Genomic DNA, 22,475 nt, shown 5'->3' on the forward strand with positions numbered 1-22,475 from the left:
TGACCAGCTGCACCGAAGAAAAGAAAAGCGCAAGTTTTTGAAGAACGTGCATTAAAGAAATAGGATTGAAAAAAAAAAAGTTTGTCGAGCTGCAGAAAGCAAAAGAAACGTGTGTGACTCCAGTTTGCAAAGTGCAGAGGGAGGAGGTCAAGAGCAGAGGGAGGAGGTCAGATAGGGCAGCGAATGCTGCGAGGAATGTAAAATAAACTCCAGCAGTTTACCTAAAGATGACATATGGGCGTCCTTTTAGATTAACAACACTGGTGCACAGTGAGCAATGGTGGCTGCAAACCCCTCTCGCCGACCTTTAATTAAAGTTTAAAAATGGACTGTGCACCCGTTTTGTTAATCCAAAAGGGCTATTTTGCGGAGGTGTGCAAGTAATTAAAATAAGCACGTTGTGCCTGCACGAAGAGAAACCTGTTCAAGAAAAGAGTGCTCACAAACTTAAGAGCCCTCACATGAGTATATTTGGCGTGCATTCTTATTTTAGGCATTCTACCGAGCAGCCAAAGGACAAAAGTGACGCTTACTGAAAAATACTTTATTCAATAATTGGTGGACAGCTGAACATTACTTTGATTTATCCACCCATGGCTTCGTCGACCTCGTTCATACAGACTCCATGCAAATAAACCTGCAGCTAATTTTAAGGAGCGCTCTTGACGATATTGTGGCAGAGCTGAAGAGGCAAAGTGGGAGTTTTCTCATTACAAGCAGCATGGAATATCTGGTCCCGTGGCAGGCATTGGAAAGGTCAGCTCGTTCCTGTGAGCTTTAGTGAACTTCCAACCGTGTGTCATGGCGCCGGAAACAATCACAGTGCTTGAGATAATTACGCGAGAAAAAACTGTCAATTTTGAAGTTAATGTAGATTTGTAAGATCACAATGTTATGACTTTCAAGCAAAATTACTGCCGTATCACTGGCCCTGAGCTGCATTTCATTTTAGCTGCTGTTCCAGAGACTTAATCCGCTCTAAAACAAGTGACAGGCTGCTTCGAAAATGAAAGCGCCATCGAACACTGAATTATGCAGGAAAGCACGTTGTGCCTGCAGTAGTAACGAGTGGTGCGCGCGCCACAACGAGACATGTGGTTTCACTTATCGCGCCCGTGTCTGGGCACGATAATTGAAACCACATGGCGGCGGTGCGGGTAACTGACACCAATAGGCCATGGGCGGAGCAATGCGCCCGCCTCTGGCCAATTGCGTGCTGTCTTTGTTAAAAAGACGCACGCAAAGGCCAATAGCGTGGCACAAAAGGAAAAGCACACGCTCGTGCGTGTGCTTTTCCTAGGTCAGTTTTCAAACCCCCTACAAGAGGTCTCTCACTGCGCGATCAGTGCTACGCACTGCAACGCTAGGCGCGAGACCTAAACAAGAAACTTTATTAGCATTCCTGGTTAACCCATGGAATTTCAGGAAACAGAACATGCGGTTAAGAAACGTTCTTATTCAGTTTTAGATATCTTTTACACATGACAAAGTATACACATACGACATATTACTATAGAATCAATCCATAACTTCCGGCCATGTACAATGCTATGAAAAAAACACATTTTACTAAGAACAATTGATGAAGGAGTCCCTGTTGTAAAGGCACACCCATATGGGATCTTGCAGTCACGAGTATTATAGTCTATGCAGAGTGTTAGTGTTTGTAGACTTATTTGTATCAGCAGAGCAGGACTAAGGGACACCTGCCGATGTAAGACTGAAGGGGGAAGGATTTACATGATGGCTGCCCATTTATTGTTGCAAGCTGTACCCAAAGAACATTTGGTTATCTTAAGTTTAGGTACAACCAGTCAGAACAAGAAATGTAAAGCTTCATAGAAAACCATTGGCAACTGCCCATGCGTTACTAAAAGCCCAAAAATAGTTTTTCCGAAGCATTCCATCTACTTGGACTTTTAAGAGGTAAGGTATATCAGCAGATGCGCTGTACCACATAATTCCTGTGCTTTCGGTAGCTATAATCAGGGCCACTGAAATGATGTGACTCTGTACAAATATAGGAGAGTTATGGGTAATGACAGTGTCGCTACGGGGCACAATTCTAAGGTATGAAATGCACTTCTATGACGCTGATCCTCCTTGAACAGTAATGACAGACCAGAGAGATTGATCTAGAGGATTTGATATGCACATGTCAAATTCAGGAACCTGATTGATTTTCCACTGGGTAGATGGTAACCATGATGCGGAAATTGACCATGGGCGTCTGTGTTACCATTAAGATTACGGTTTTGTAATGCGCATATTTCTCAATATAGGATTGAATCCGAGTAATGGTCTGGGGATACTTCCCTGTTAACCTCCTGACTCGCTGTCTCAGGGTGGTAAAGTACTTTCACAATCTTTGTGGATATGGCTATAGCTTGACTGGCTCTAATACAAACAGTGATTGATGCCAGGTATTGTTTGTGTTGCACAGCTCCCGTGTAAGTGTGACAGGTTGGGATGACATTGCTTTTTGCCGTATAGTTCTCTGCTTCAAAGTCTTTTCTAGAACAATTCGAGTTTAATAAATTACCAGACAAAAGTAATTCCTGCGAGTCTCATAAAATGTTTACTGGCGATTCTTTAGCATTAGTCCAGACTGGGCTTGTTTTACTTTGTTCTTCTCGAGAGGATCTGTTTTTGAAAGACGTGCCAAAAAGGTAATGCGTGTTATGAGGCTTCTTTCATCAATGTGTTTCTTTTGTTTGGCACCGATTAAAAGACTAGTAATAAATAGAATTAAGTTTATTGCTGATTGACCATTGCAATTTGGATCCATCAGTTTAAAATCGAAATAACGCGTGGTGATAAGAAAAAAATGTGTTGAGCACAGGCAAGATGAAGGGAAAAGACATTGAAATGTAAGCACTAGCGGACCAGTTCAAAACGCTTTGGGGCAGATTTATGAGCCCCTTGCGCCACTTTTGCGTCACTTTTAACATGGGAAAAGTGACGCAAAAGTGGCGCTAGGGGCTCATATATCTGCCCCTTTGTATGTAAATCTCACTTACGGATGAAAAATATTCTAATTAATCTGTGGAACAAACTTGTCATTTATAAAGTTACTTAAATACAAAGGTGTAATATATATAAACAGTATATAGAGCATACGTATAAATTACACACTTGTAAGTTGCATAAAGGGAATGTTGCGAGGAGTGTCTGAGTTTCATATGAAAAAAAGAGCACCCCAAATAATGAAGCAATGACGTTTCATATTTGAAGATGCAGCATTGACATATAATATGCATACACTATGTATATTACAATTTCCAGTTGTTTGTCAATTGGATACAAATGAGCGTTTCTAATTTAGCTTAGATATACTGCCAAAATGTAGAAATTGCTCGTCATGTTAACCCTCTGCTTTAGGACTTTGCAATGTGCATATTTATTTTCACAGCGTTCATTTGAATGTTTAAGCCCTTCTGTTCTTTAAAAAAAAGTCATTTCTGAATTCTCATATCTAAAGCAAGACCCTTAAAAAGTTCTTGTTTCCCTTTATACAAATTTTAGCTTCCATTTGTAAACAAAGATTTCAGCAGCAATTTGCTTAACTTTCCAGGCCTTTCCAGAATACGAGGACTTTATGAACCGGCTAGTCTTGGCCATTGACCCGCTACTGGATGCAGCGCCGTTGGACGCAGCAGCGATGACCCAAGGATCACTGCGTCAGAGGCTGCGTGCGTTTTCAGCACTCCGTCCTCTGCTCAAAGCAGGTAAGTTGAGTTTACAGTTACATTAGAAGATCTGATCTCCAGATGAATTTATGGAATCAGATTGATTTGTATTATTTTTTTTTATTATTTTGGGTTTTTGTACAGTGCTAGGTAGAGCTTCTAGCAGTTTTCGAATGGGGTACAAAGGAACCTGCAGGCAAACATTAGAATCCATGAGGGACAATAATAGTGATCTTCTGATCCTTCTGTGAAATGACGCAAGGGAGAACTAGAGTGCACAGCTGGGTTCATTATATCAATTACCACAGCACATTAGGGATGAAAATTATTCATGCAATATTTTGAAAATAAAAAAGAATGAGTCCGGTAGCATACTCATTTGCAGTATAGGTGTGCGAATTTTCAAAGGTTTTTTTCAAATTATCAGTAGTCCTTACAAATACTATGATTACTACCCATATATCACAAATATTCATGCAGTTGGGTTTCTACATCAACATTTCGACTTCACACACCCCTTAACTTGTTTAGAGGGGAAAATACTACCAACATCTATCCACTTTCAAAGTATCAAAAAATAGTTGTAAGTTATTTCATGAGTAAATGTCACATCAATTGTCAGCACCAACAATTACTCCCCAAAAACTGTTTCCAGTTTTTATGGAAAAACTACACCATACACAAGGAAAGTGGGAAACTCTTCGACTTATGCATAAGTCAGTCATCAGGTACAATTCATAATAAAGAACTTTGCACACCCAGATAAACAGGTTATATAAATGCAGAAGCAGAGGCATGTATGTTTTAACCTATTCCCACCCTGGTACACTGTTCATGTACTTCAGGAGAGCTTGTCTACCAACATGTTTTGACTGAACCTCCATGCTGAACAATGCTTCCCTCTTCAAACTTCCTGTGTTAACTTCACCAGGAAGTGCTCTCCAATGTAAAGCCTGCAGCCCGCTTCATCTTTTTGATACTTGAGCTCTATTTACACATAGTGCGGGACGGGGAAGGGTGAGTGGATAGTTTTTGAAATGCAAAATGGTTCATAGCCTGCAAATATGGGCGCGATAACAGATTGCTTCTGAGATGTGACTGCTGAAGTTTCTTTGCCTTGTTGAGTATCAGATTTTGTATTTTACTGTTGCTGAACAAGGACCTAGTCCTCTTCTCAGATTCCTGAGGATTTTGCTTCTCTCTTCTTTTTAGTCTGGTCTTTTATATCCTCCTTTTGTCATTAGACTTTTTGCTGTAGCGCATATTTTGCTAGGTAGTTTGATCTCAAGTCGAATAGGCATGTTCAAAACTCCTGATACAAAATTAGCTTTGCTCGGCACTGGTCAGGGGTTCTATGTGGCTCTGGATGCATATAGAGTATGGTTCAGCACCTGCTCTAATGAGATGTGGTATATTTAGAGACCCATGAACCTCTCAGCCATACAATTTACTTGTGGGCACAAAAGTATGACTCTGCATTGCTTTATGTCCAAGTGTACTGTACAAGTCACGCTTGTTGAATGGGTGGTCTACTGTGCGTCTTAAACTCTTACCGTATGCCAGTACCGTGCCATCTAGCATGAGATGGCATTGTTCTTCTTCTAAAGGGCAGTAAACTAGTAGTGGAACAGAAAAATGCCAGGCAGACCGGCTACAAGGCATTTGTTCTGCTCTGTGGCATTTATGGGAATTGTGGAGGTTGCTCGGAGGTGTTTCGGAAATACTGCCCCTTTTCTCTGTCTATATAAAAATAATTCTGTCAGCCAAAGGATACTCTAATCGAGATGCTGAAATTGCAACCTTTAGTCAGGTTACCATTGCTCATTACCCTGAATTACCAAAAGATCTAATACAAAGTTGATGGTTACTGGTAATGATGTTGATTACTGCATCAGCCATTAATTCCATATTTACAGGTGAATTCTTATTCAGAGTCCTTTAATCCATTCTTCAGTGCACTTGCTAAATATCCATCGACTTCTTCACAGATGTATTTCTCTGATATAAGGGATCCTTAGTGTTCAAGAGAAATCAAACACAGGGGTTCGACCAAAGGTTCTGGTGTTTGTTATGGGAGGATTTATTCATTTTAATCATTTTTCGGTATAGGTGGCACTGTACATTTGTGTCAATCAGTTCATCTAAAACAGAAAACCAGAGGCATTCCCCCAGTAATGTCTTTGTTGCTATGATTCCACATATGTAATAGCGATGATATTCTGACGGCTCCTTAAGTGAATTCCCTATAAAGCTACAGAGTGCAGAGCTCATTGCAAGCTTGTTTTAATGCTTCTCTTTCATGGCTGTTAAATCCCAGTGAATGGAAGTCCATTGTTGAAATGTCTTCACTTCCTCCCACAATCTAAGATTTGTAAATACTGATTTGGGTGGCCACAAGTCTTTCTGTCTGAATCTGTATCACAAGTAATGCTGACATACCACATGCAATATTACTACTCTTGGCTTTTTGAGAACAGATTTTGGGCTGAAAAAGCTTCTCCTAAAATAAATGTTTTGGATTGAGTTTTTTCATGCCTTGGCATTTGGTGGTCTTAATGACTATGTGCATAGATGTGTTTTTTATTATCACGTCATGGCAGTGCCTGATTAGAAGGACTGGAAGGATACTTTAAGTATTCTAAAATACAGCATGCTTGGAACAAGAGAACATTTGTAATTAGATGTTGTTTTATCTTGTTTTATACTGATGGTCAATTTTGTGGGATAGTTTTGCCCTAGCGGTGGTCATAAGGTATGTTTTTAAGGAGGATGAAGGTATGGTAAAATGAATGTGATTAGAACTGGTCCTTAATGATAATTTTTCAGTTATGACGTAGACTTAAGAATGAGATAATTGTTATTAACTTAGGTTCTAATGAAGGATATGCTGCATGCAATATGCATTGACCAGTAACAAGCAAAGGTTTATTAATATCAACTTAATTTATAAGGATATGATTATTGATCGAATATTCAAGTGAAAGTCAATATGAATCATTTTGAAAGAAGAAAAATAATCACTAGATTGGTGTGTGCACCGAGTGTGGATTAAGGACCTAGAGCAACCTCAGAAGTTGACGCGGTCTCGTCCAAGAGTTTGAATCTTTATAAAGACCATAGTGGAAAGACAAGGGAGGCTAGGGTTAAAAAATAAAATAAAGTCAAAGCTTTGAAAAATAGAAAAATGAAAAGTGCTGAAATGGTTAGAAGTTGTCAAATATTTCTAAGGGTTAGCATTACATGAGTCTAAGGTCTGTATCCAAAGCCGCAAATAAAGTTATTCATTACACCCAATCAGTCTAGCCATTTGAGATTAGCCCTGCAGTCAGTTGAGGCCATAAAAGGTCATGACGCCTTGTTCTTTTTCTTTACAGTTATTTGTATATTTATTGTTATTATTTCATTTTGAATTTGTACGAACTGGCAAACTCTGAGGTTCATAGTCTATTCATGTTGGCGGCACTCCTTGTCTTTTTCTTATTTTCTTTTCTTTTTCAACATATCCAACTGCGGTACCTTTGGGGTGTTAGGTTCTTTCATAATAGTAAACAATAGCACTATGTGCAAAATTCAGGCAGAACCCAGACTAATCCCATGCCATATTCAAGCACAACACTCTTTGTGCTCTTTCAGACATAGCATAGGCACCTTTGTACTCTCCTACACATGCATATATTTCTGGTTGAGCTTGTCTCCCAGCATGCTGTAATTGAAGCACCCTCCGCAGAAACGTGCCTTGACTCTCCCATTTTTAATTTTTCCTCTTCAACAGGAAATAATATCCATTTTTCAGTCATGAAGACTCATCCTCCTCTAGGTCCCAGTGCCGAGTGGGCTCCTTTACTACATGACAGCCAGATGGCCTCACAATCCATTATTAGGGTTACTAAATCCCTCCAGTCAGCAGATTGAAGTGCTTCAAGGTCCGGTCATTTGATAATACAGTTAAATATAGAGCTGTAATATTTGTCAACATCAGCTGAATCGTGGACTAAACCCATCCATGGATGCCAGATAGGAATGACAAGGTGTAGCAACTACTACCACTCGCTTTCCCTTGCTACACATAATCTCAAGTACCTTGCAGGTAGAAGGAACAGAATATAAGCAGGTCTTCTTGCCTTCTGTGCTTTGTACTTCTTGTCCACCACCTACGCATTCAGCGCTGAAAATGAGAGACTGATGGTGGTTTAAGGGTGGGATAAGACATCCACCCTGGAATGACATCAGGACGATGTTATGTAACTTCTACTACACCTGACATTTGTGGTGAATCATTATAAAATTAAGTGATCTATAAATGGAAAGCCTGAGACAAGAAAAGATGAGACCCACCAACAAAGAATGACTTGGAAACAGTAAGCACTATATAAAACACTACATGAAACTTTATAGAACAATGTTGTTTTTAATTTTGATTCCCCTTAACCGCGTGTGCAATCTTCCATGTTTTTCTTTATTTTCTCAATAGGGCTGATCCTGGGGTCGCAGTTTTCTCAGTCCTATGAAGTGTTAACTGGCCCAATATCCAAAGTAAGTGACACCGTGTGTTCTCAGGGCTGTCCTTGCGAAGCATAGTCTCCCTCCAGAAATAGAACTGCCAGCATGTACCTATAAAAATAATGTCTCCTTCCTACAGGATCGTATTGTTTTCAGATGTGAAATGAATTTTCCAGTGCCATGACAGGAAGTGGGTATATTCCTCAAACATGCAACCTATAGCTATGACGCCATAATGCACCAAGCGGGCATTCCTCTGTAAAGTACGAATCACCATACTTTGCACACTTAGGCTGTCATTTGGAGGTCAGAAGCATGCAAAACCTGGGTTAAATATGCAGTGCGCTTTTTTTTATCACACGTTACACTTCTTTGCTATTTAACCTCGTGTGCTAATAAAAAATATCCAATGAGCTAAAGTAGTAATATTGCTTTACAACGTTGGAAAACCAAACTGATAGACATTTACACGCAGAAACACTCAAAGAAACACGTGTTTGCATATTAATTCCCATGTATAGTTACATTTACAAAAATCCCACGAATGGCAGGTGCAATACTGAATTACCAATGTGTGGTATTAATGCAGATATTCTGCCAAGCTCTAAATAAGAGTTCCAACGTCTTCAAACTTCTGGATGCAGAATAAAGAGCTTACCTCCGAGTAGAATGATTCCAAAAAACCATATGGTGTTGTCCCCCTTTAAAGAAATATCAGATTAGGACAAAGAACAGGACATGACCCCAATTTACCACTAATCACATTAAGAAACAAAAAAAGGATTCCGAGAACAGGAAGGATATTGAATTCTTAGCCATGTTAAAATTGGCTGAAGTTAATTGTGACATTTTGTATCTATTTACTTCAAGCACGGTATGTTTCAGCAAAAAATGTAATTAAATATTCTCTTTTTACAGGGCCAGATTTATTGTTTGATAGAAAATGGCTTGCCTAGTTTTTTTTTTTGCGGTCAGTTTTTACAAGACTGGGTCTGAGACTAGCCGGTGTATATTTGGAAGCAAACATTTTCGTCCTGTAGAGACGCCTCTGGGTGTAGATATGGTGCCAAGACGCAGACCGGTGAAGGTCATTGTGCTCATAGGACCTCAACCAGGATGACCAGATCTCGCGATAAAAGGTCCAGAACATTCACGCGTGAGAAGGAAGAGCATGAGTTCAACTCTCCCCGAAGCTACCTCTGTACCCCCAGATTTTCCAAACTAGTCTCTTTAGAGTTTATTCGGTTCCCCATTCTCCAGTTAAATTCTTTAATAGTCCACCCACTCGGGACTTCAAAGAAGACGTATATAAATAGCACTAATCCAAAACATATATTCAGTAGTGAATACTGCAAAAATATGGCTTTCATGGAATAGAAGAGACATGCAAAAACACATATTTTCTCTAATGGCAGATTTTTTAACGATGGACTATTTCCGCTGATTAAAAAACAGATTGAAAAGAAGTATCTGTCTTTAATTCATGCTGATAAACTTGCACGCCTTGAACACTTGTTGAGAGGAAACCTTGAGTTTTAGTATTAAAACAAACATAAGAGGCTATTAAACTAAGATTAAATGCTTCACAATAGGCCACTTAGACCAATAGATAATATAAACACTGCTGCTGACTTTTTTGTGTCTGTATTTGCAGTGGTATTATGCTCTGGGCGCAATCTAAGCATGCACTTACCGCCACCTTTAGCTTGTAGTAAGACTCTCACAAAAAACAGTGGTAATAATTAGCACAAAATGTGTGAAAGGAGTGTTTGTGGGTATTTCTCTCTTATTTTGACAACGAGGTGTTTAAAGAGGCACATGAGATATTTGTGCTGTGGTGCTTTAGCAAGTTTCAACACCATGAGCCGGGTCATAAAACATTGTGACTGGTGCGGCAACATGCCCTTAGTGGTAAGTAACACAGGGCTTGATGTAAACGTCTTTTACCACCATATTATGAAAGCAGATTTATGGAGGTGGTATTGTGTGGCTCCAGTTTAGTGTAGAGATGTCTGAAATGCTGCTTCATTCTAGTCAGAAACAGCACATTCTTATAAAGTTCTAGTGACAAACAACCATTTAATTCTAGCTAGGTTGGTAAAATACATCAATTCCAGCTCCTCAACTGTTTAAGGCACTAGTCGGCCCAAGACTGTGGCATGAAGATGTCTTCATGTAAGACTTCCCATGCTCAATTTATGTGTCTAAATGACCCCATAGGTAACCAGCAGCAATTGAATGTCCACTGACTAGATTCACACATAAACCAAACATGATCTTGAGTTTGGTGGACGGGCTTCTCCATCATAAAGGCGACAGATATCTCGTCCACCTTATTACAAGTGCCTTATACCTCATGTAACTTGTTGTAAGGCAGAGGGAATATCTGACTGGTTATGACGACGCAAAAAAAAAACTGCACCAAAAAAGAAGCATGTATCGCTCATACAAATGACAGACAGGATGTATAGAGCAGAAGGGATTTATAAACTATGCATTTGATATCTGGAAAATTAAGCAATACTAACATACAAATTAGATTTAAACATGTTTAGCTCAATTATTTGTACAATTCTTCCTATAAACTGTTCTAATTAAATTATCTTGCCTTTTTATGTGGAGAATATGGAATGGATTTGTCAACCTGTGATCCCATTTTCTCTTCAGAAATGTAAAATGAGTTAACTCTCCTTTCTTTGTGGTGTCTTTTAAATAGTACAATATGTGTTCCCTTTTATCCCTTTTACTGCGCTGAAGAGTTATACAATCGCCTCTTCTGTGATGTGCAATATGGTCCTGGCCCCGGAATGTGTAGTATCATCATGAAAGGGGAAGTTTTGAAGTTTCTGTCCCGGTTCAGGGGTTTTGTATATGACTTATATTGGGTTGTGACTCACGCACGCCTTTTCCATGTTTCTTTTTATCTTTCAGATTTTAAATCACTGGTTTGAGTCAGAGCCGCTGAAGGCCACACTGGCTACCGATGCTGTCATTGGTGCCATGAACTGTCCTGATACTCCTGGGAGCGGGTAAGAACTACAGAGCAGGCAGGACTTCAAGGTTCTTGGAACGTTTCTTAAATGGACATTAAAAGTCCAGTTCACAAACAGGAAGGCTAAATCCAAGCTGGCTAGTCCCATATCCACTATTCACAGAGAAGTATTTATATTCTATAATTCTCAAACTGATGGCTGTACGCAGAGAGAGACTACAATTTCCATACTCCCGCTGGTATATGAGTGTCATCTGTCACCATGACAGCAGATTTCTCCACCTTCAGGCTTGATATTCAGGCATTAGAGCTTTGGAAAAGTGATCAATGATCAATGATTGTCCCTTTCTGTTTCTGAGCTGTGCTGTCTAAAATAATAAACAAACTCGGCGAAATATTGGGTACAACCCCACGTGGTTATTTTGGTTTCAGAAATTCAGTTGAGTCCTTCTCAGAAAGAGTGGTCACGAGTTCTACGGCAACAGTCCCCGGACTCTAAAGACTACCCTCCTCATCTGGAATATGCACATTTTGGCAGGAACGAACAAAAGTTTAGGGACCCTTGGTCGTAAAAGTATAGTGTATGAAGCATGGATGGACATGTTATTTGTATAGCACAAACCTAGTCGGAAAGCAGTAGACTCTGTTCTTTTTTGGACTGGTAGGCGATGAACGTGATCAAGTTTGAGGTACATCTGGTCGAACGTTTTCATCCAGGAAAAGACCGAGCTGCAGCATTTTGGAGATGCTGCAGCTTGTTGAAGTTTTTCAACTGGCCAGGTTAGGGACTATTGCCAAAGTCAACATGGAAGTTAACAAAACAATCTATTGTCGCTGCTTTTTGAAGAAAGAGTGACAAAAGAAGCATCCTTGTCAGAAGCCCAGGTGGTAGAAGCATATTCTGAATGTCGCTAAGACTGGTCTGTAAATGAGAGAATTGAGTCCACAAGTTTGCCTACATTTCGGACCACCTCTGCAGTATCGGGCCAAGGAGCCGTAGAACATGACTTGGGGCTGCGAGTGATTGAGGTGTAAAAAATTCTTGCTCATCCACCAGCGTAATGCCTAAATTGTCTGGGAAAGGTTGCCATCTGCTACTTGCCCCAGGGTATTTAATAAAATCATCTGTATCAAATAAAAGACACAATTGAACCCATGTAGAAGAAGAGCCAGGGACCAAAAATTCAGATTAAAAAGCAGACGAGAAAGATTGCAACTTTGCTGTACTTCCCGGTTTGGGTGTAGACATGAAAGGACCTAGTTGGTCTGCCAGTGTTCTATTGGATTGAAGGCTGTTCTCTGGCATCGGTATTTGTTTTGTGTTTGTGGGGTTCATGGTTCCCTTTCTCACACAATGTATGACTTACATCTACTTGAGGTATGGGTAGGTTTTGAAGCGAAATGAGTGTGAAAATGCATTGGTAATATTTTTGCATACTCACTATTGTGGCATTGTGATTCGTGCCAACTCCCATGACACTCTTATTCCCACCCTCAATTACACACTTGCGCGTAATCTGTCTAAATGTCATATTTTTTGTGGGGTTAAGTACTATGCGCACCTGCAGACGCCCAGATCCTTATTTTGTGACTCTGGATCTATCATTTGGGGCCACAGATGCAAATTTTGTGCATATGTTCTGTGTCATACTTATTTGCGCAAAAACTATTTTAAAAATTGACCTCTACGTTTTGAATAATCCCATTTTCACTACATGCCTGTCTTAATTGCATTTTCTATTCAGAATGAGAAAAATATGTCATGCGGCATCAGAACGTTTCTCTCAAAGGCAAATATTTCAAAAACTGCCTTCCATGTGTTCTTGGTGAAGATGTACTCGCCCCCTTTCCAGTATGCCGGCGGGCATCAGAGCCAAGCTTCCCATGAATTCATATCCCCAAAGTGCAGAACTATTTAGACATGAATGGTCAGAAACAGTGTTTCCACTTTTGAGATGCTTCCATTCAAATTTTGTTATTTGCACATCCAAATAGTATCACTTCGTACCAACATAGTTGTTTATCATATGGAAATAGTTATGGTTGAACGTTCCTCCATGACGATAAGTTTGGAATAAATGGACACTAGGAATGTGCACCCCCACTGCCCACCGTTCCCACTGGTACTGCATGCATGTGCAACCAAGGGACAGAAAATACAACCCGGCCCTTCCGCCCCTGAATGGTTCTACACTTAAATCACGTTTATAACATGCCAAAGTGTAGAAAACGCTGTGGAAGAAATTTTTCAAGCACTTTATATGTAAATGAACTTCAACTAATACAACATCAAGAAATTGTATTTGCAGAGCATTTGTCAGTCGCCAGCATCTGGCCCCAGATGCAGCATACTGAAAGACGACTGATTCTGCCTCATCTAAACCAGCATTTCGAAGACACCAACCTGACCTGGGCTAATTTCTCCCCAGTCCCATTGGCCTTCCAGAGGCGTCCGCCTGATATCTGGCTGTGCACCTGTCACGTGATTCCCCATTCCTGCCATCCACCCAGAAGCACCACCCTAATATGTGACTGACTGTTGCCCAGCCTTATCAGTATTTCAAATGACCCAGCCTTTTTGTGCTGCTCCAGACTGATACAGTGACAACAGAGAAAGGAATTATGTAGGATGTAACATGGTCATTGAAATATTTGGCTCATGGTCTTACATGTAAGGGGATTTTAAAAGAATAATTGGGGAGAGGAGTTGGCCTAACGGCTAGGGCACTTGACCTCGGACCTGGGGAACTGGGTTCGAGTCTTGACGCTAAACATCCTGTGATTCTGGGCAAATCACTTAGGGGCATATTATCAAGCATGGAGTTAAAATCATCGCCGCTTTAGCGGCAGAAAACTGCCGCTAAAGTGGCGATAATGGGCTTGATAATATGCCGCAGAGAATTCCAATAGGAGCCCATGTTGTCACCAGAACATGGGCTTCTATGGGAATTCAGAAGGGCATATTATCAAGCCCATTATCGCCGCTTTAGCGGCAGTTTTTTGCCGCTAAAGCGGCGATAATTTTAACTTTGTTTCTTGATAATATGTCCCCTAATCTCCCCGTGCCTAACAAAAAAATGAATGTGTGTCCTCATGCAACGTAACTGGTGCTATGTAAAGCGCTCTGATACCTGATTGGATTCTGGTCAAGTTCGCGCTATATAAGACTCTGCAAAAAAAAAAAAATAATAATAATAATAATTGAAGTATGTGCTACTAGTAAAATGCACATTTATTTTTATTTCGTCTTGCTGAACTGAGCTCTCTCAAGCATTTCTTTTGCCTATACAGAGTTCATTGGTATGGGAGATGTTCAGCAAAGTCACATGATCGCAGCTGGGCTACACGAGTTGCTCTCGCTCAGCACTAATGGTTCCTGCCTTGATGAGTTTTGTACTTACCCTTTTCATACTATAGGTGGGCTTTCTCATGGCACCCTCGGACAGGGTCGCTGTTAGAGTCCATCTCAGACAGCACTGCGCACAGGTGCAGGCCAACTCCAACATGATGCTAAAGGCTCAACCACTAAATGTCCAAGTGCAGACATGCAGTTGCCAAGCTGCAATAAGAGTTAGTGACAAGTTACTCTATTCATTTTCTGGTATCTTCTAGAACTGCTAGCTCATGGCTTTGATAAACTTACAGAAAAGATATCCTAGGGAAGATTAGTAGCTGAGTCCACCAAAATATCATCTTCGCAACTCCCTCACATTTAAGAGCCTGGGCGCCAACGAGATATCAGCCACTTCTCCCTAGGTGCAGGTGGACAAGAACGTGCCGCAACAAATCTGCAATAAGGTCAATAATTTCCAGCTGAGCATCTCTGGAGATATGCCCTACTTTTCCTGAATATTTCTGAGCTCAGGGATCCTGGATAGCTCTTGCTGCAAAGATGGCCTAGAACCTAAAATGATTCAGAGTCGATGGTCAAGTTTTAGAACTTTTGTAGTGAAATCCAAGATGTGTGTGACATACATTTCCATATGCTAAGTTGTCCAAATTTAAGCTTCCTAAAGTAGAGCAGGATATTTCTGTAGATTGTAAGGCCAAATTAATTTAATAACAAGCATTGGCAGAGCCAATAGGTCTCGCATGTTTGCTTTGCCAATCTCTTTTAGCCATGTTGTACAGCAGTGTGGCTGCGACTCAGCATGGATACACTTTAATGACATGGGGTTGTGTGGAGTGGGTTAGAGTGCAGTCGGGTGGTATATAGTAGCATAAAGTAGAGTGGCATAGAGTAACATTGAGCAGCATAGAGTAGAGAGGCATAAAGTGGAGTGGCACAGAGTGGCGTGCAGTGGAGATGTATAGTGTGGAGTGTTGGGGGAGTGGACATGTGTGGAGTGAACTGGTGTGATGTGGTCTGTCATAGAGTGGAGTGGCTTAAAGTAGAGTGGACTGTCATTGAGTGGTGTGGAGTGGCATTGTGTGGTATGGAAAGTTGCCAGAGTTCCTTCTTATTTGCCCCATCTCAATTCAAAGCCTCTTCAGGGTAAGGGCTATGTGACTGAGTTGAGCTGTGTTTGTATAACGTGCTTCTAACAATGTTCCTTGGATTGCTGTCAGGTTCCTTTGTCATGTGATTTGCATGGTTTGGGTGTCTGCCTTTTTGCATCGAGTGTACTGACTTAGCTCTTGAAAAACAGCCGTGCACCAGCATGATTGATTTTCCTGTAAAACTAGAATCAGAGTAAGTTAGATTATGTGGCATAATTTTGTGGCAGTATTACTTCACTACTTTGCCTTTATATGCAGGTACGCACTGCCTGAGTTATGTTATGTTAACAATGATTTGTATAGCGCACTGACACCGGTTGGTTTCCTGGCGCTGTAGAGACAGGGGACAGTCAGAGTTGGAAGCCAGCGGAGTTAATAGTAGGCTTGTTGATAAAGCCAGGTCTTTAGGGATTTCCTGAATGATATGAGGTTGGGGCATAGCCGGATCTCAAGGGGAAGGGCATTCCACAGACGGGGTGCCAAAGTGCCAAATCTGCAGCCACCCGAGCGTTTACGTTTAACGGAAGGGGTTTGTAAAAGGCATTGTTGGGCTGAGCGAAGGCTACGGGACGGGGCATACTTTATAATGAGTTTAGTGATGAAGGTAGGGCTTTTACAGTGGAGCGCTTTAAAGATCATACAACTGACTTTGAAGGTGCAGCATTGGGCGACCGGGAGCCAGTGAAGACTTTTCAAAAGAGGGGTGGCAGAATGCCATCTAGGCTGGTTCAAAATCAGTTTAGCTGCCTGATTCTGCACCATCTGAAGTCGTTTCAGAAGGAACTGGGGGAGGCCCAGATATATCGAGTTAGCGTAGTCTATATGGGAGATCACGGTTGCGATCACCACCTGTATCAGGGCTTCGTGGGTCAAGAGGCGGCGAACCTTCCGGATTTTTCTCATTTGAAAGTGGCACTTGGATATTACCTGGCCTACTTGCGTTTTTAGAGAGAGGTCACTGTTTAGGGTGATACCAAGCGTCTTTGCCGAAGATGAAGGGATCGGAGCTTGACCCATTTCTGTTGGCCAATACTGTGGGCCCCAGTATTTAGCACTGTCCCCAGTCAGGACCAGCTCGGTTTTTCCTGGGTTCAATTTCAGATGATTTTGGTTCATCCAAGCTTGGATGAACCTCATTGTTGATTGAAAGAAGGAGATGGACGTATCTGAGTTGTCAATTGTGAAAAGGAGCTGTAGGTCGTCCGTGTAGTTCAGCACCGTTACCTGTTTATCTCTAAGAGCTTGGATTAAAGGGGAAATATAGAGGTTAAACAGGTGGGGTGACAGGGACGAACCCTGGGGTACACCGCATGTAATGGTCTGCTTAGTGCCCGCTAGGTTACCCAGGTGGACTGCCTGGGAACGATTTACTAGAAAGGACCTCAGCCAACCGGCTGCCGTGCCCCGGATGCCAGCCTGAGAGACACAGTCAATCAAGATGGTATGATCGACCGTGTCAAATGCGGCTGACAAATCCAGGAGCACTAGAGCCTGTGGAATGCGATTGTCTGCGCAGTCCCTAAGGGTGTCCATTACTGCCACTACCACCGCCTCAGTTGAATAGGCTGGGCGAAAGCCCGCCTGATGTGGATCAAGGCAGTTAGATGTCTCTATGAAGTTGGACAAGCAGTTGGCGACATGAGCCTCCAACACTTTAGCAAGAAAGGGAAGAAGGGAAATTGGGCGATAATTTGCATTGCAGGTCGGATCTGCACCTGGTTTCTTCAGGTGAGGTATTACAATTGCTTCTTTAAATGCAAGGGGAACTAATCCAGTGGCCAAAGAGTTGTTTAGAAGGGTACAGGCGGGGGCCGGAATAGCTGCTAAGCAGTCTTTCAGGATATAAGGAGGGCATCTATCAGATGGGGCGCCAGATTTTACTCTTACCAGTAATTCCTGGAATAATTCTGGGGTAATGGGGGGGAAACTGCTAAGTGAATCGATAGTGTTGGGGCTTGGAACAAAAAAGAGAGGACTTGAGGTTTGAGGAATACTGGCTTTGATGACCATAATTTTCTCTGTAAAAAAAACGTTAAGTGAATTACAGAGAACCTGGGTCGGGGGCAGACTGGGCCGGACGTTGTCAAGGTTGGTTAATTCATTAAGAATAGAAAAGATGTCCTTGGACTTATTGTTTGAGTTGGTTATACGGGAGGAAAAGTAAGCAGTTTTAGTTACTAAAATAGATTTCATGTAGTCCTTCCTGGCAGAGATGTATCGAGTTTTAACGTCAGGAGCATAGTTGCGACGCCAACGTCGCTCGAGTTGTCGAAGGGCCAATTGTTTTGCTTTTAAGTCAGGAGAGAACCATTTTTGGGCATCGGCGCGTCGGGCCAGTTTGATAGTCTTGTATGGAGCATGAGCATCGCTGGCTGATTGCAGCCAGAGAGAAAGATTGTTTTCTGTTATATTGATATCAGAGTTGTGGGAGGGAATGGAAGTAGCAAGAGTTTGTAGGAATTCCGACCTGTTTAGGGAATTCCAGTTCCTAGCTCTTCCACCCGTAGCTGTGACGGTGGACTTTCTAGGGGAATGGATAAGGTTAAATTTGATAAGAAGATGATCCGACCATAGACACGGAAAGGTGGCCGGGGTCGTAACTAAAAGAGAGTTGGTCCAGACCTGGTCCAGAATGTGGCCTTTACAGTGGGTAGGTGATTGTACATGTTGTTCAAAGTTTAGATTAGTAAGGAGCTCAGTGAGTTCACGCGACTGGGGACCTTCCAGAGGATCGTTGAACCAGTAGTTAAAGTCCCCCACCAAAAGGATCCTTGCATGATCAATGGCTAGGTTGGCAATTTGTTCGCTAAGCGCTAAAGGGAAGGACGGCATGTTGTTAGGGGGGTCTGTAAAGAAGGACACATGCCATAGTAGTATAGGAAGTATCAATTTTTAGAACCAGGTTTTCAGTGTCTGAGAGATTCAGGCAGGTCAAGGCGGTGACGTTCAGGTCGTGGCGGAAGATTGCTGCCACTCCCCCGCCAGGTTTGCCGGGTCCACGATCAGCATGAATGATGCGGTAGTTAGGCGGCAACGCTGCTATGATATCTGGAGCGGAGTCTTGGGTGAGCCAAGTCTCAGTAAGTAAGAGAATGTCGAGATTATCCTCGCCTAGTAGTAGAAAGAGGTCCAGGTTATGTTTCACCATGGAACGGGTGTTTAGATAAGCTATAGACATGGAATGGAGACAGGAAACGGGCGTTGTATGAGTAACAGGAATCGAAGTGGCGTTATCAAGAATGGTAGGGCGGTTGACTAGAAGCCCCAGTCTCTGGGCTCGAGAGCATGATGACTCACACAGGTGGCCCTGGCCATTGTTAGTGGCCAGCAGCTCTTCACGGGAGTAGATGATCCGTCCTGTAGCATGGCGTGCCCTGGGGCCCGTCAGGGCGCGGACGGGCGCAGACGGGCTTGCCTTAGGCGCGCCTTCGGCGCACTGACGGCGCACCCGCTGCGCTCGTCCGCTGTGCATCCGAGATATACACATTCTTATAGGATGCGGGAAAAGGGGCGTGGCCTTGCGTCAGGGGGCGTGGCCTGTGGGCTGTTCGAAGAATGGCGGCAGTGAGTAAGATCCCAGGCAGCGCTAGCATCCGCTGTGCAGGATTAGCCAAGTGGGAAGTGAGTGCCCAGAAGCTACAATCATACAGGTAAAAACATAAGTATACAATTTACAAAGTTTAAAAATCGAGTGTCTCTCTCCCGGCTTCCGCCTCAGGAGTGTCGATAGTCTCAGCCCGAGCTTGTGCTCAGCACGGTTTAAAACGAAAAAGGGGCGTGGCTTCGCGTCAGGGGGCGTGGCCTGTGGGCTGTTCAAAGAATGACGGCAGTGAGTAAGATCCCAGGCAGCGCTAGCATCCGCTGTGCAGGATTAGCCAAGTGGGAAGTGAGTGCCCAGAAGCTACAATCATACAGGTAAAAACATAAGTATACAATTTACAAAGTTTAAAAATCGAGTGTCTCTCTCCCGGCTACCGCCTCAGGAGTGTCGATGAGTCAAACATTCGCCGTATTAGTATCAGTTTATAACTGAAATTCAGCAATCAGCAACAGAAAGGTGCCCAGGTAACCTTTGCAAATAGTCTGCCAAAAGCAGGGAACCACTTGTGGCAGCGTTTTTAGAAACTTTTGGTCCGTGTGAGCTAGAAACAACCTTTTTTTGTTTGTTGTTTAAAGCTGGAAAATATGTAGCAGATTAATTATTAAGTGACAAGTCCTGACTATCCATCCATTATGTGGAAAACACTGTTACAAAATGCCAAAAATCTCACTGGCCCCTGCTATTGCGCAGCTCAGTATATCACAATGTTGTTGATAATTTGTACATTGCGCATAAAAAACATAATTGTCTCTTGGCTCACTCATGAAAAGATTCAAGGCATATTTTTGCACATCCTTCATCCTTTATGATTATGAATTGTGATTTTTAATGTATATCACATATTGCAGTATTGCCATTTAATATGTTAAATCGAAAGACATGATCAACAATACTATTTTTCATTTGAAAAGGTTTGTCATGTTTTCACATGTCACCTGACTCATGATTGCCCTGGCTCGGTTCTCCGGGTGAATTTTAGAGCTTGCCCACCTCCAGGGATGTTTGCAAGCTATCATAATTTCTGGGGCTATTTTAAGCCGTATTGATGTCTGGGTTTGGAAAAACTGATGCAGAAAGGCAAGTTACAGAGGAAGCCAGGAGGCTTCCCCTTAGCCCTAGAGAGGGGGTTTACCTCAGCCAGTATGACTGGTTTGCTCCGACAGTGCCATCGATGTGCACTAGTGATTTATGCCCTGAGCAGCATTCTTCGCCATATGGTATGTTGGGGTGGAGGTCACATACAACACAGGGGAAAGGATCAGGCAATTTTGCAGTGATGAGCAACAGTGCATAATGAAGAACAAATACAATCAGTCATGTATTAGTGTTTACAAAGTCATACATGAGCACTCCCACTGAATGTCCTTATTAAAGTGCCACTGGTGGCTTTCAGCTCACACTTGAATCAGCATTCTTGCCCTTCCGCAACCTCCGCTGAAGGACAGGTCTGTGTCAAGCACTGGCCTGGAGACACCACAGTGACTCAGGTTGTTAGTTCCCAATCCCACCAGGATGCCCGAGGCCTATTCACAATGGAACTTGTCTAGTGTTGGGACAGCCTGGGGGAACGGGGATGGGATGAGAGAGAGAGAGAGAGATGTCGTTGTTGCACGGCCCAGTTCTGTGGATAGTGTCGGTGTTGGATGGGATAGCATCGGCATTGGATGCTCACTAGACAGTTGCCACAGGCTTGAATTTCCCAAAACAAGATCACTCAGTTATTACCTTGGCCTAACTCAATTTTCCCTCACAGCTACCCCTATTCAACCAGCTATACCTGTGTTTGTCCACTTTCCCTCCTCTTTGGTTACTTTCTCTTTCTGGATGTGTGCAGCTAACTAGGACCATGGAAGTAAGGAGGAAGTGGTTAGTAGAAACGCAGTATTAGGTATGGTCTGTTTAATCCCCTCTGACCCCTGCACTAACCTATGGTAAACCCAGCCGCAGATCCTCCAGCATTTTTACAGGATGAGACATCTGTTCCTATCTCACTGTACTGGGGATTGGATTATAGTGGCAGACACATATAAGAACTCAAGAGAATATCAAAATACACATACAGCTGACCATAACATACATGTCACCGTTTTGTATAACCAGGATAATATTGAAACCATGCAGTAGTTTACATCATCAATCAATGCAATATCCATGGATTAGAAGAACACAGGGAACAATATTAGCACATCAGGGTTACTATGTGGTCACATATCCCATCACATAACATCACACAAAGAACAAGTACATTACAATTAATATTGTATGCACCAGTAGTTTTCATATCATAGTCAATACATGAGAATTAGTGCTACTTCTTGTGCGTGTCAGGAACAAATTAGGGACACTGTTATTAGCACAGTGTAGACGCTGTTCCATCACACTGTTATGTAACATCCGGTCTTGATATGCTCCTCTCAAATCTGCCTCCAAAATCGTAGCCGCTGATGCCTATTTTAGAGCAGTTCTCCAAAACACAAATCCTTAATCAGAGCTTAAAACCTAAGCGTTTTCGAGAGAGTTCTAATTGGTTTAACAGGGCCCTGAATATTGCAGAGCAGCTCTGTGCGTTACCACCAAGTTTTTTTATTCTTCTTGTGTAATGATGATTCTTCGGAGAAGTCTGGGCTGTTACTGTAAGGAAGTCTTCATTGTACAGCAAGTGGGACTGCGGGGGCTGACGTTCCTTTTTTAGCCACTGCTGTCAGCCGCGACCTTCCCCTAACTTCTGAAACATGCTGGAAACCTTCAAAACTCTGTAGACCCATGGTAAAACCTCTTTCTGGAAAGTCCCCTTGCTTGAAATTCCCTGACTTCCGGAACATGCTGGAAACCTTTGAACTCTCTAGGACCAGGGGAAAACCCCTTGCTGGAAAACCCCTACAAGCCTCAAGGTGTTATCAAGCATTGGCAGAGGAAAATTGAAACATACTCAGAAAAAACAATATGGCAAAGTGCCAGGGTATATGTCTAAGACATCTACTAGTTTTCCTGGTCATAAATGGTGGGACACCTTAATGTTTTTGATTGATTCTTGGGGTTTTTGCAGGCCCAACAGTTTGTCAACCAGTTACCAGCCTGTAACTGCTGTGTCTTTCTTCTGAGCAATACTTGTCTCCCACCCTAGCTTTAACAGGCCTCCTGAAGCCAGTGACGGCTGGTGGAATTTGAAACTGGCGGACGTATGCAGAACGAA

General features: G+C 42.4%; 1 protein-coding gene across 1 annotated transcript in view; it reads left to right on the forward strand.

Moving 5' to 3' along the window:
- Window positions 1-22,475, forward strand: part of PYROXD2 (pyridine nucleotide-disulphide oxidoreductase domain 2) — a 332,144-nt gene that overhangs the window by 133,410 nt on the left and 176,259 nt on the right. The window contains exons 6-8 of the mRNA XM_085606329.1: window positions 3,575-3,728; window positions 8,161-8,222; window positions 11,121-11,218. Coding sequence (XP_085462455.1) covers window positions 3,575-3,728; window positions 8,161-8,222; window positions 11,121-11,218 — 314 coding nt within the window. The remainder of the gene's footprint in view (window positions 1-3,574; window positions 3,729-8,160; window positions 8,223-11,120; window positions 11,219-22,475) is intronic.

Source organism: Triturus cristatus, chromosome 1_2 (assembly GCF_964204655.1).
Source record: "Triturus cristatus chromosome 1_2, aTriCri1.1, whole genome shotgun sequence".
NCBI lineage: Eukaryota > Metazoa > Chordata > Amphibia > Caudata > Salamandridae > Triturus > Triturus cristatus.